This window comes from Pelophylax lessonae (assembly GCF_965119305.1).
Source record: "Pelophylax lessonae genome assembly, chromosome: 1".
Lineage (NCBI taxonomy): Eukaryota > Metazoa > Chordata > Amphibia > Anura > Ranidae > Pelophylax > Pelophylax lessonae.
The window spans coordinates 31,100,865-31,115,122 of NC_138768.1; the positions used below are offsets into that span (position 1 = coordinate 31,100,865).

The window sequence follows — 14,258 nt, forward strand, 5'->3', positions numbered from 1 at the left end:
ACTAGAGCCCCTGATGGTGGGGATAGACTGCGCTGCAAGCTAACACCAGGACGCGGTCCTCAGGATCACCCAGCCAGGCAGAGTGCAGGTTCCGTCCGAAAGCAGAGGAGCAGACAAGGGATAACCAGAGAGAAGTCAGACGAGCCAAAGGTCGGGGGCAGTAAGCGTGGTCAGACAATCCGGATCGGCAACAGAGGTAGCAGTTCAGTAGGTAGAGACAAAGCAGAAGAGTAGTCGGTAGTCAATTCCTGGACAGCGTTGGATTTGTGGTAGTAGATAAGAGCAGCAGGTGAGGAGTAGCTTGATCAAGGCTCAGGAGCTCAATAATCAGCAAACTGGAGTGCAAGGGGCTGGACTTATATAGGGAAGTACCAGGTGTGGGGAATCAAGGGTGATGAGCAAGGCTTGGCAAGACTAAGGTTGAAATAATAGGCTTCAGGGAGGAATGTTCAAGGAGGAATGTCCAGAGAGGACAGTAGCCTAGTAAGCAGGGCTACCGCCTGGGATGTGGCTGGTCACAGGTTCAAATCCTGACAGTACTCCCCCCCTTCCAAGGTGACCTCCGGGCACCGCAGGGGCAGGCTTACCGGGGTGCCGTTGGTGGAACTCTTTTACCAGTCTGGGGGCGTGGACGTTTTCTTCTGGTTCCCAGGAGTTATCCTCGGGAGGGTAGCCCTCCCACCCAATTAGGTATTGTAGTCTTCCCCGGTGGATCCTGGAGTCGAGGATCTTTGCGACAGCGTATTCTTCTTCACCCTGTACCCTCACGGGTGGTGGAGGGGGCGAGTGTCGGCCTGTGAAGGTGTTCTCCACGTATGGCTTGAGGAGGGAGCAATGTAAAACAGGGTGCACCCTAATGGAGTCCGGAAGATCGAGCCGGAACGTGACCTCGTTAATTTGCGCAGAGATCCGGAATGGACCCATATATTTTTGGGCCAACTTTTTGGAGGGGACCTTCAATCTTAGGTTCCTGGTGGACAGCCACACCTTGTCTCCCACATGGAAGCCCGGGGTGGGTCTGCGGCGTCTGTCTGCTCCCTGTTTAAAGCGCCTCTGGGTGAGCTGGAGGTTGTTAATAATGTTCTTTTGTGCCTCCTGTAGGGTTGTTAGGTGTTCGGCCACTGCTGGGAGGGTGGAGGCGACGGGTAGGTGGGGAATGAATACCGGATGCGAGCCTGTGTTAGCAAAGAAGGGGCTGTGCTTGGTTGAGCTGTGCTCCGCATTGTTGTAGGCAAACTCAGCCGTGGGGAGATGGTCAAGCCAGTCATCCTGTAGGTGGGTGCTAAAACAGCGTAGGTACTGCTCTAGGGTCTGGTTAGTTCTCTCCGTCTGCCCGTTTGACTGAGGGTGGAAGGCGGAGGACAGGTTCACTTTAACCTGTCTACCACAAAGTCCATGGAGATTGAGCCCAGGGCCGGGAGGGAATCGGGAGAGGTTGTAATAGACCCACGGGAGAGGAACGAGGAGTCTTATTGCGGGCACAGACAGTGCACGAGGAAATGTACCTCTTGATGTCCTCCTTGTATGTTACCACGTAATAGACCACGTAATACAGCTTTATGAGCATTCCACACCACGACCGGGTCAACATCAGGCAGAGAATTTTCAGTTATGAAGTTATTCAGTTGAGTTTGAATCTCCTCCACGTACACAGTATTGGATAAGAGATGATTAGGTAGTTTCCACACAAACGTGGACAGCTTGAGGGCGCCCAAATTCACTGATACAGTTAAGGGAGAATGATCCGACCAGGTGGCAGTGTGGAGCTCGACAGACGAGACATGTTCCAAAAGATGTTTGTCAGTAATGCACAGATCAATATGCGAGTAGGTGCCGTGACGAGGGGAAAGGTATGAATAGTCCCTCTCTCCTGCATGACAACACCTCCACACGTCATACAAATCAGAATCCCACAGATACTTGGAGAGGGAAGTATTGTGTTTCTTAGGAGAGGCAGACGTATCAATAGCACTATCCCCCACCCAAGTGAGTGGGGACGCCCCTTCCCAGAGTAGGCTTAGAGGAAGAATTGGCTGATCTCGGGGGCTCAGGGCTTTTTCTGACCCTGCCCTGAAGACTTGGTTCCGGACCCAGATGGTTGAGGCCGTCGCCCCTGTCTGGAATTAGAAGCACTGGTGGTATGAGTGCTGGGGATCTTAAAAGAAGGACGCTCTTTCTTTTCACAGGTAGCAGCGTACTCTTTCCCCCGAGATCTTTTGGCTATACTTATCCAGATCATCACTAAAAGGTGTTCTCCCTGAAAAGGGAAGCCAGCCAGTAACTTTTTACATATCAATTAACATAAAGTGCAAGGTAGACCTGACAGATCTTTCACACACTCTCTTTGAGAAGGAACTGTTTTGGACACCCACTTCATACGGTCTTTTAAAGACTGACAAACTCCTATGGCTGCTACTGCTGGTTGTATCACAGATCCTGCAACCGCAAAAGAGGCTCTTATTAAAGATTCCAACTTCTTATCTGCTGGAACTTTAAAAACCTGGGCATTATCCACAGGGCAGGTTAAAGTCTTAGGTAACTGAAGAAATGGCAGCATCCACAGTGGGTACATACCATTTCTTAGTAAACTTTTTCCTCCATAGGATACAATAGTGAAAACCTTTTCAGGAGAAACAAAAAATCCTATCCGGATGGTCCCAATCATTTTACATTTCTTGCTCCACGAGCGGATGTATGGGAAACGTTCGAGGACTATGAGAAGGGTGCAATGAGACTAGAGAGGAAAAGGAGACTTCAGCCGTCTCTAAGGAAGGACATTTGTGTCCAGTCCGGACCATTTCAGTAAGAGACTGAACTAACAATCTCTGGGTTTGAGAGACTGACAGAGACTCCTCTGACCCTGACTCCCCAAAAGTGGAAACCTCAGCTTGACCTTCTATATGGTTATCATCAGCTACGTCTTCCACATCCTCTGCCCAATCCTGAACTGAATTCAGGGGGTGACTCAGGTGAGGGGGGTATATCATGTTTCTTCCCTCTTTGTGATGCTGCAATCATGTCAGCAATCCAACCCTCAAGGCTGGCTAATACCGATGCCAAATTATCCTTAGTGATGTAGGTTGCGGCAGAAGCACCTGGGGTAGCTACTATGCCTGACAATTGTAATGGCTCAGATTGGCTAGTCGCCTCTGGCTCTTCAGGGGGAGTAGGCACAGGGAAAGCACGGCTAGGACCTTCAAGGCCTGACCGTGGCATCACAGTGCCCCTTCCAACTGTGCCCCCCCAGCCCTCTTTGGGGCAGACATTGCTTTATAGCAAGACAAACCTGTGGTACGAACTTCAGTGTACCCAAGGCTTGTGCCAAGCTTATACAGCTTATCACACACAGCACTGATTATTCCAAGATACAAGACCTGTTTGTGCCAGTAATCATACACCCACAGTGACTCACACAACCCAGCTGCTCTGTGTCCCCTTCAGCCTCAGCAGAGGCTAGCGCGTTGGAAACAGTTCCTTCTAAAGTGCGCCAATTTTTGCTGTACTGCGCATGCGTGGTGTGCTATGTGGCATCTACGTACACGTCAATTGCATTCAAACATGCCCTCCAGCGTCGTACACCTGTACTTAAAGGTGAAAATTCTCTCTCGCGCATGAATAGGCCTTTGCCACAGACATACTATGAAGGGCAGAGACAAACATGTGGGCGCTTATGAGCCAAGTCAAAAACAGCAACCACATGGGGTGAGAGCAGCTTAGGCTGAATTTTGTTTGTCACAGCTTATACCTTTCAGGTGATCAGTCCTGGGCAAGTGTGATAACAATAGGCAAAGAAATAATGTTTAAACAAACTTTGCATTATCCCACAACTGCACAAGCTCATTTAATCACAATTGATATAAATGGCACATTTAATCCCTAAGGAAAAACCAGAGCTTTCAACAAAATGTATTTTGCATAGCTTAACATCCACAGTCTCATGCACACATTGGTTTGTCACAGCTAATACCTTTCAGGTAATCAGCACAGGGTGAAAGCAGTGTGTCAGAAAAATAAGCACAGAAATAATGCTTAACAAGATGTATTTTGCCTATGCTAAACATCCGTAGTCTCATGCAGAGACTCACATGGCACTCGGTCTCTGTTATCTTTTTTTAAGGGAACAGTGCATGAAATATTTACAATCTGCAATTATGCCAGCAATTTTTACCTTCAAGTTTTGCTGTATGTTTAACCTCTTTACCACTGCTCACTGTGCCTCTACTGCGGCACAGTGGCTCGTTATCGTCTGGCGACGTAGACCTACATCACCAGACATTCTCCCTCTATTCATACACAGCGGGAGTCGGGCCAGGGGAGGAGAGGCGGTGATCACCGCCGCTCTTCCCCGATCAACGGGGATCGAGAGAGGAAATCCGCCCGCTTGTGTACACAAAGCAGGCAGTTTCTCCTATATGACAGGCAGGGACAGATTACAGGATTTAGCATAGCTGAACCTGTGATCTGTGCCTGTGTCACACAATCCCCTCCCCCCACACACATCAGTAAGCATGAGGCATACATTTAACCCCTTGATCACCAATAAAGTTAACCTCTCCCTGCCAGTGTCATTATTACAGTAACAGTGCATATTTTTAGCACTGATTACTGTAGTAATGTGACTGGTACCCCCAAAAGTGTCAAAAATGTCAGTTAGGGGTCCAATCTGTCCGCCGCAGTGTCACAGTCCCGCAAAAAAAATCGCAGATCGCTGCCATTACTAGTAAAAATAAAATAAACAATAAAAATGACAAATCTTTCCCATAGTTAGTAAACGCAATAACTTTTGCGCAAACCAATAAAAATACGCCTTTTGTGATTTTTTTTACCAAAAATATGTAGCAGAAAACACATTGGCCTAAAATGTTAAAAAATTTTGATTTATCATTTTTTTTTGTTAATGTTATATATCAGAATGTAAAAAATATTGTTTTTTTTTTCTCAAAATGTTTGCATTTTTTTATTAATATCGTAAAAAATAAAAAGCGCAGAGGTGATCAAAAACCACCAAAAGAAAGCTCTATTTATGAGGAAAAAAAGGACATAAATTTAATTTTGGTACAATGTTGTACGACCGCGCAATTGTCCATTAAATTAACACAGTGCCGAATCGCAAAATATAGCCTGGTCAGGAATGGGGTAAAATCTCCCGGTCTTAAAGCGGTTAAAAATACTCTCATTGAGAATTTTTTTGTCAAAGACATAAAACTAAATACATTTTGGCCCAAATATATGACAAAAATTGAATATATTGGATATTTTTTAACTGTCAAAGTAGAAAATGTAAATTTTTTCGCAGAATTTTTGCTCTTTTTTTATTAATAAAAATAAATTAAAAAAATGAAAAGCGCAGAGGTGATCAAATACCACCAAAAGAAAGCTCTGTTTGTGTGAAAAAAAGACGTAATTTTTGTTTGGATACAGCATTGCATGACCGCGCAATTGTCAGTTAAAGTCACGCAGTGCCAAGTTGCAAAAAGTGGCCCAGACGTAAAGCAGGAAAATCCTCCGGTGGTAAAGTGGTTAAATATTTTAAATTTAATTCACCAGTCCTGATGCAGGATTCTGTATGAAACAAGAATCCAATCTTCACCCATCACAGCTTTGTCTTGACGACCTTCAAGGACTGGGTCCCCTTGTTTTAGAGGGGCCACAGCCTTGGACCTGTAAAGCACCCTGCATGGAGCGCCTTTGGGGTTTGGTATTCCAAGGGTCCGGATCCCAGGGTCCAGCGCCTAAAAAGGAGAGCATTACAGGCAAACCCTTGTATCTGCTTCCTGAGGCTCAGGTACCATATTTATAGTCCATTTACTTTTTAACCACTTGCCGACCGCCGCACGACTATCTACGTCGGCGGTCAGCCCCTCACAGGCAAACTAACGTAGGGCTACGTTGCTTGCTTGTGAGGGTCTAGGGAGCGAGCGCACGCCCCCGGAGGCGCGCTCTCGCTCCCGCGTGGTCACGGACCCCCCCGCGCGTGTGACCAGCGGACCCGATGTCCGCCGGCCACTCGGCGATCGGCGGGGGAGAGGGAGAATGTCAGGCAGCTTGTGTAAACAAACTGCCTGTCATTCTCCTCGCTGCAAAGACACTGATAAAACGGATCTGGTATGTAGATCCGTTGATCAGTGTCCTTACAGCTAGAGCCACAGCCAATCACAGTAGAAACCACGCCCCTAGGGACACACACAGCCCCTCCCTTCCAAATAAAGTTAACCCCTTCACTACCAGTGTATTTTTACAGTAACAGTGCATATGTATAGCACTGATTACTGTAGAAATGTCACTGGTAACCCCAAAAGTGTCAAAAATGTCAGTCAAGGGTCCGATCTGTCCGCCGCAATGTCGCAGTACCGCAAAAAAAATCGCAGATCGCCGCCATTACGCGTTAAAAAAAAAAAACAACAAAAATGACAAAAATCTTTCCCTTTGTTAGTAAACGCGATAACTTTTGCGCAAACCAATCAAAATACGCTTTTTGCGATTTTTTTTTACCAAACATAGGTAGCATAAAACAAATTGGCCGAAAATTTTTAAAAATTTTGATTTTTACATTTTTTTTGGGGGGAATTTCATATAAAAAAATGTGAAAAATATTGCTATTTTTGCAAAATTGACGCTCTTTTTTTGTTTATAGCGCGTGATCAAAAAATCGCACAGGTGATCAAATACCACCAAAAGAAAGCTCTGTTTGTGGGAAAAAAAGGACGTCAAATTCGTTTAGGTACAGCGTCGCACGACCGCGCAATTGTGCGTTAAATTCACGCAGTGCCGAATCGCAAAATACCCCCTGGTCGGAATGGGGGTAAAATCTTCCGGGGCTTAAGTGGTTAAGATGGATCTGATAGCTAACCCTTTACATTCATACAGGGGATTTCTGGTGCCTTAAGCCAGGAGTGAATGGTACTTTTTGGGCAAAAGATTTAAGATATTTGTATATAAAATAAAACAAATTTATTTTGAACAATAATAAAAAACAATACACATGTGTGTGTAGGGCTATAGGCCCTATATTGTGAAGAGGTGAAGAAGTATAAAGTTGCAGTGAAAAAGTAGTGACTTTGGTGAGCATATAGATGTTTTTCTCTGTTCTCTGAACTTGTTTCAAGTTTTCTGGGTCAGAGAAAGAACATCTGCGGTTTCCTACGCGTTTCGGCCTTGCGGCCTTTCTCAAGGATTTCATCATATCTGTATTTGTGAGAGAAGAGATTTTTTAGTACACCTACAAAGCCAAGGGGAAGTATTTTCCATTTGGGGTGGTGTTTACATTTTATACTTACATTTTCAAAATTGCCTTTCCAAGCATGGAGACCTTTTTTCCTCCTGTCCTGTTTCTGCAACAGGAACTGGAGTCGCTGTTCCTATGATTAATATAAGAGTTACCAGATGTAGTTTGTAAAAGATTGTGTTTATTTTGCATTTTCAAAAATATTATTTACTCACTGGCTTAGATCGTAAGTCAAGAGTATTTAATCTAATTTAATCTAAGTAATTTAATCTTTTACAAACTACATCTGGTAACTCTTATATTAATCATAGGAGCCGCGACTCCAGTTCCTGTTGCAGAAGGACACTAGGAAAAAAGGTCTCCATGCTTGGAAAGGCAATTTTGAAAATGTAAGTTTAAAATGTAAACACCACCCCAAATGGAAAATACTTCCCCTTGGCTTTGTAGGTGTACTAAAAAATCTCTTCTGTCACAAATACAGATACGGTGAAATCCTTGAGAAAGGCCGCAAGGCCGAAACGCGTAGGAAACCGCAGATGTTCTTTCTCTGACCCAGAAAACTTGGAACAAGTTCAGAGAACAGAGAAAAACATCTATATGCTCACCAAAGTCACTACTTTTTCACTGCAACTTTATACTTCTTCACCTCTTCACAATATAGGGCCTATAGCCCTACACACACATGTGTATTGTTTTTTATTATTGTTCAAAATAAATTTGTTTTATTTTATATACAAATATCTTAAATCTTTTTCCCAAAAAGTCCCATTCACTACTGGCTTAAGGCATCAGAAATCCCCTGTATACATGTCAAAGGGATGTTGGCAAAAGTATATAAATCAAAGCATTGAGAAACCTAACAAACCCACAACAAAACCCTTTACATTCAGTGATCTTTGATCGGAGGTGTAGAAGTTCTTCTTTCTTCTTTGAAGAGAAATGTGGAGAGGCTCTCCACAGTGACTATCACCTTTAGACACTTATACTTATATAGGGGGCATCCTTTCTGATTGGTTGCCAGTGTCCTTCACCTGTAGGTGAGTAATAAACCATATGTTATGATGTATGGCTCTGTGTCCCGTGATGTAGGAAAATAAATTGGAATTTATTAGAAAATGAATATAGGAAACTAAATAAATTTCAACAAATATTGTTAATATTTCATTAGGAAACTTGGATACATCCAAATCTCAGAATAACCAAAAATTTGTCTGAAATTATATATTTAAACTGAAGCCAATTGCGCATGTCTTGTTGATAGAAGGAGATGTAAAGACAGGGGAAAGCAACATATAAAAAGTTTAAACTTCAGCTCTGACTTGTTTGAGGTTTTTCTGTCCTTCAGTTGCATAAATATGTGAAACAAATAAAAAATCCATATAAGACGGCAGACAGAATGACCTTCTTTGATGAAAATGGTGAATTTCCATTCCACTCCAAAATAGTAAATTGGATGAAATCTACCCGCCGCATTACAACAAAACTTACCGATGTTGGTTTATACACACCATGGGCTAATGAGGAAAATCAACTTCACATTGACGCCAACAATATAACATGGGATGAAGGCAATAATACGGTGAGGACACTGACTTCTCATGACATTGGCCACCCATTGTACAGTTTTTACAACTGATATGAAAAAATTATAGTCACGCAATGACCTTTCATAGTGTTACCCATGAACTTGATTGCTTCAAATATTATATTTGTCTTATCTGCCCTTCACATATAAGTGAACAAGAAAGTAAAATATTTTTAGGAATTATTTCTTACTCATACTTATGGACTGAGGTTATCCAAGGAGAAATAATTCTGCCCCCCCCCCCCCCCAGATAAATATTATTAAAAGGAGTGAATTTCTCTTATTTCCTCCTGTTTGCTCTGTTATATATACCATTGCAGGAAGTTTGTCTTACTTGTTCAAAATAAAAAATAAAAAATTGCTCAAGGCTGACACCATTCAGTTTACAAATTAAATTGTACCACACTTTAAAGTGCATGTAAACCCAAAATCTTTTTTTTTTTCTTTCAGTATATTAGGCATTATGTCTAACTGAACTCAGTTTTCTTAGGAAATTAATTTTTTGTGAATCCTTTTCAATTTCTAACTGGAGATCACACCAGAAGCAGCACCTCCTGTAGCAGGCTGACAATGCTAAACAACTGCCTAAAAATTTTCAGCAGCATTGTCAGCCTGCCATGAGATTTTCTCCAGTGTGGGGCATTGGCTTAGTGTTGTCAGCCAAAAAGTAAGACATTTTGTTTCTGGCAGGATCTCCAGACTGCACACAGTGAGGCGTGTTGGCAGCCCTACTGAAAAATAGGTTTTTAGGTTAGTACGTACAGTAGTTTAAAGAGCAATGAAAGCAATGGATAAGGAGATACAGTAACATTTTGCAGCACACTCTTATTGAATCTCCAGTTAATTTTTTTTCACTTCCTTTTAGAGGCTGGAGTCTCGGTGTGTGAACTCCTGCTTGCCCGGATACAGAAAGAAGCCAAATTCTACAATCCACTCTTGCTGCTATGACTGTGTCCCATGTTCAAAGGGGCAGATATCCAATAAGACAGGTATACCTTATTTTTATATACAGTTATATTTATTAATGGTTTTACACTGAAATTCACAGATGTGCAAAAGTTGTAACTATTTAATGGAACCCATATACAGAGCCCTTCAATATCACAGAGTTTCCCATCACTTAGTCCCCTCTTCACATCAAAGCCTTCCAGCAGTGTGGTAGAAGAGGGAAACTGAAGTAAGTCTTTAAGAGCCAGACTTCCATCTCTCCTGAATGCTGGGGTGGATGTCACGGAACCATGAACCAGACGTACAACAACAGATAAGTGAAAATAGGAAGGCTTTATTGAAAATCAAGCTGTAAAGCAAAAGTCCAAACGGATGGCGAAACCGAAGCAGAGTCTCGCGAAGCCAGAGGTCAGGAACCAGGAGGGTAGTCAGACGAAGCCGGGATCAGGAACCAGCAGGGTAGTCAGATGAAGCCAGGATCAGGAACCAGCAGGGTAGTCAGACGAAGCCAGGATCAGGAACCAGAAGCAGCAGCAGTCTTAGAAGCATGTGAACACAGGAGGACCAAGCAAGGAACTGAAGCCACAGACCTCCTATATATATGAGCTAGGCATCCAGCTCCTCCCAGTGGGAAGAAGGAGCCGCAGGGTGGGAGGCTACAAGAAACCCAGAAACCAAGATGGCCGCCAGCACATGTCAAACGAAGGAGAACAGCAAGAAGGTAAGACCATGACAGTGGACTTGCAGGCTGCCTGACCTGGATTAGCATCATGAGTTGCCATTTTTGCAGGCAGGCTGGCCGTCAACATCATAGCAACTAATGAAGACATTTGAAAATACAAATAAGGCGAAAGACCAGCGCTATGGATAAATTATCAGAGACTTGTATAGAAATAGGTTGCAGCCACCAACCAACCCCTAAAAATTAGGGGTCAAGAATCAAAATAGGGGGAAGATAGTTGGAAATGGCGCTACCTTCTATATGTAAATAAGCCAACACTGTATCCAGACCGTGGGGTAACCTTTTGAGATATGTGCAAGTGCCAGTGCAAAGAATATGTGCATATAAAACAAGCCGTGCAGATAAAAATCGTTGAATGTATGGCTGGATAATAAGATAAAAAGATCACAAAGTGCTGGTGAATTTGTTTAATGTGACAAGATATAGTGTGTGTGTATAATCAATAAATATTAATAAAAGCATGAACGAATAAGAAGTGATTAAAAAAATATATAAAAAAGTAGTGATGGTGGTGAGCTTTAAGAGCTTACGTCCCGACTTCCACTAGAGGTCGCACTCAACCCTCAGCAAAGGTAACAATCCTGGCTGCAAAGGGTAAAGCAGATACTTCCCAGATCTAGCACCAGTAATCCTTACGGACAAGTGGATCCCATCTGAGTGTTTAAGCAAAAGACCTCATAGCATAGTATGTAATGCTGTTATTACAAAGGGGAGCAGCAGTAACTCACGGTTAGGCTGTAGTTGATCGACTCAGAATGTGTTTGCAGCGCCGGGGAGCTTCCGCTTTCCACACACGGCGGACTGCAGACCGGAAGTGACATTGACGTATGGTACCGCCCTACGTGTTTCGTCATTGGACGCCCAGATCTGGGAATGGTGCTAGATCTGGGAAGTATCTGCTTTACCCTTTGCAGCCAGGATTGTTACCTTTGCTGAGGGGTGAGTGTGACCTCTAGTGGAAGTCGGGACGTAAGCACTTAAAGAGGAAGTAAACCCTCCTCGGGAAGTTGTACCTATAGGTAAGCCTATGATAAGGCTTACCTATAGGTACTGTAAATATCTCCTAAACATGTACCGTTTAGGAGATATTTACCTTTAATGCAGCCAGTGACGTCACTGGCGCATGCGCTCTGAAGGAACGGCTGATCGTGCCGTTCCTTCAGAGCCCCGTGCCGTGACCGTCGGCTCCCGCGCGCGTGCGCGGGAGTGACGTCACCGCGGCTCCGGCCAATCAGATGGCCGGATGCCGCGATCCCGGAAGACGGGCGACTGAACATGTCGCTCGTCATACAGGTGAGTGAGCGGCACGGCGGGGGCTCGTTCTAAGGTAAGTATTTCATAATGAGCTAATATGCGATGCATACTAGCTCATTATGTGTTTCTCTTGCAGGATGTAAAAAAAAAAAAAAAATTTTAAACGGGTTTACAACCTCTTTAAAGCTCACCACCATCACTACTTTTTTATATATTTTTTTATTCACTTCTTATTCGTTCATGCTTTTATTAATATGTATTGATTATACACACACACTATATCTTGTCACATTAAACAAATTCACCAGCACTTTGTGATCTTTTTATCTTATTATCCAGCCATACATTCAACAATTTTTATCTGCACGGCTTGTTTTATATGCACATATTCTTTGCACTGGCACTTGCACATATATCAAAAGGTTACCCCACGGACTGGATACAATGAAGACATTTGTTGTTATGGTGCCATGAGAATAATTGGTTTATCCAGTACTGAAAAACACCAGGAAATGTATGTACAAATTGCATTCCCACTGCTCCTCTACAAATGACTGTTTAATTAATTAGAATACAAATTCAACTGTGTTATATCTTTTGTTCTTGGCAGATAGTGAGAACTGTATGAATTGTCCAGGAGAAGAATGGCCCAATGAGAAGAGAGATCGGTGTATTCCAAAATTCCTTGAATTCCTTTCCTACTCTGATGGCATTTCTAATATATTCCTAATAGTTTCTGCTTTACTCTGCATTGTGACAGTTTTAATAAAGGGAATTTTTATCTCCTACCTGAACACCCCCATCGTCAAAGCTAATAACAGAAATCTGAGCTTTCTTATCCTTGTCTCCATCTTGTTGAGCCTCCTCTGTGTGTTCTTGTTCCTTGGTCAGCCACTGGATATAACCTGTATACTCCGTGTCATGACATTTGGACTCATCTTCTCCATAGCCATCTCCTCTCTTCTTGCTAAAACAATCATGGTTTACATCGCTTTCAAAGCCACCAAACCTGGCAGCTACTGGATGAAATGGCTTGGAAGCAAACTGGCTATTTCCATAGTAGCAGTGTGTTCATCCATTCAAGTAATAATATGTCTTATTTGGTTGTCCTCTTCTCACCCTTTTAAGGAAATGGACACTCACTCTTATCAGGACAAGATCATCATTCAGTGTAATGAAGGGTCAGTTATCGGGTTCTACTCTGTGTTGGGTTATATGGGGTTTCTGGCAGCTGTGAGTTTTGTTCTGGCTTTCATGGTGAGGACATTACCGGACAGTTTTAATGAGGCCAAATACATCACTTTCAGCATGCTGGTGTTCTGCAGTGTCTGGATTGCCATGATCCCGGCCTATCTGAGCACTAAAGGGAAATACATGGTGGCTGTGGAGGTATTTGCCATATTGGCCTCAAGTGCTGGACTTCTAAGCTGTATATTTTTTCCAAAATGTTTTGTTATCTTATTTAAACCTGAATTGAATATACAATCATGTTTACTTGATAACAGAAAAAGACATGAATAACTACTCTTACGGATCTGTTTATAAATGTTTTCACACAAGAGACACATCACTGTCACCCAAGTCACATAGTTACATAGTGTAAGTCTAAAGAGATTCCAGTGGAAAATGTGAATCCTGGGTAAAAGTTGTCTGAACCTGGTGGGATTGTTTTTTAAATACTGAGGTCGTTAGATGGCTATGAAACTTGGGTCTGGAAGTGGATGGTGGCTTTGTGTTCATCAAACCAAGGGGTTGCTACCATCACCCTGGGTTGTGTATTAAAACTCTTTCTAGAAATTGGAGAACCATACCAAAATGTATTCCTAATTTTAATTTGGTACTAATGAATTAATATATGTGACTGATGAAGTAATATATACTCTGCAACCCATCTTAATTCATTAGTTATGTCTGAGTCACCAGATTATCAACCCTATATTTTGTTAAGACTTGGTAAAGAGGCTGATGTTGGAGCCCTGAAATTTGTTATCTTATTTATCCCTTTAATATTTTAAATAAACCTATTTAGAGTTGCACTTCAATATGCAGATTAAGTTTTTTTTTAAAGATTTTTGAACAAACCCCCTAGTGTCCTTTAGTCAAAGTTCTCCTTATGGCTTCCTCTCCTTACAGCAGCTGCTTCTGCCTGACACTGAGCCCCAATGCCTATTTCACATTGTCTGGTCTCTGCTGAAAGGCTTGCTCAGCAGGGCATCTGGTTTGCTGATTTCCTGATGAGCAGAGCAGAACAGTCAATTGACAGGTCTATGTCTGCTCAGTTTATTCAGAGCCAGCTCAGACACCGCTCATTGTGTTCTATGGGCAGTCGGATGTAAACGGACTGGCTGCTTGTTTACAACCAGCTGCCATCAAAATCGATTTGGCCAGATGGAGGGGGAGCGGATCCCATTCAGTTTGTTTTTGCCTGATCTGATCAGATTGGAGGTAGGTGGGTGGAAACGGCCAGAAGTCAGTTTACATTCGCTGCTTCATAAAAGGAGAAA

At 42.9% G+C, this 14,258-nt stretch overlaps 1 protein-coding gene across 1 annotated transcript in view; it reads left to right on the top strand.

Moving 5' to 3' along the window:
• LOC309567541 (vomeronasal type-2 receptor 26-like) overlaps positions 1-13,275 on the top strand; it is a gene marked incomplete at both ends in the record, with an annotated part of 298,253 nt that extends 284,978 nt beyond the window's left edge. The window contains 3 exons of the mRNA XM_082272924.1: positions 8,571-8,804; positions 9,676-9,799; positions 12,365-13,275. Coding sequence (XP_082129050.1) covers positions 8,571-8,804; positions 9,676-9,799; positions 12,365-13,275 — 1,269 coding nt within the window. The remainder of the gene's footprint in view (positions 1-8,570; positions 8,805-9,675; positions 9,800-12,364) is intronic.
• Positions 13,276-14,258: the final 983 nt, after the last annotated feature.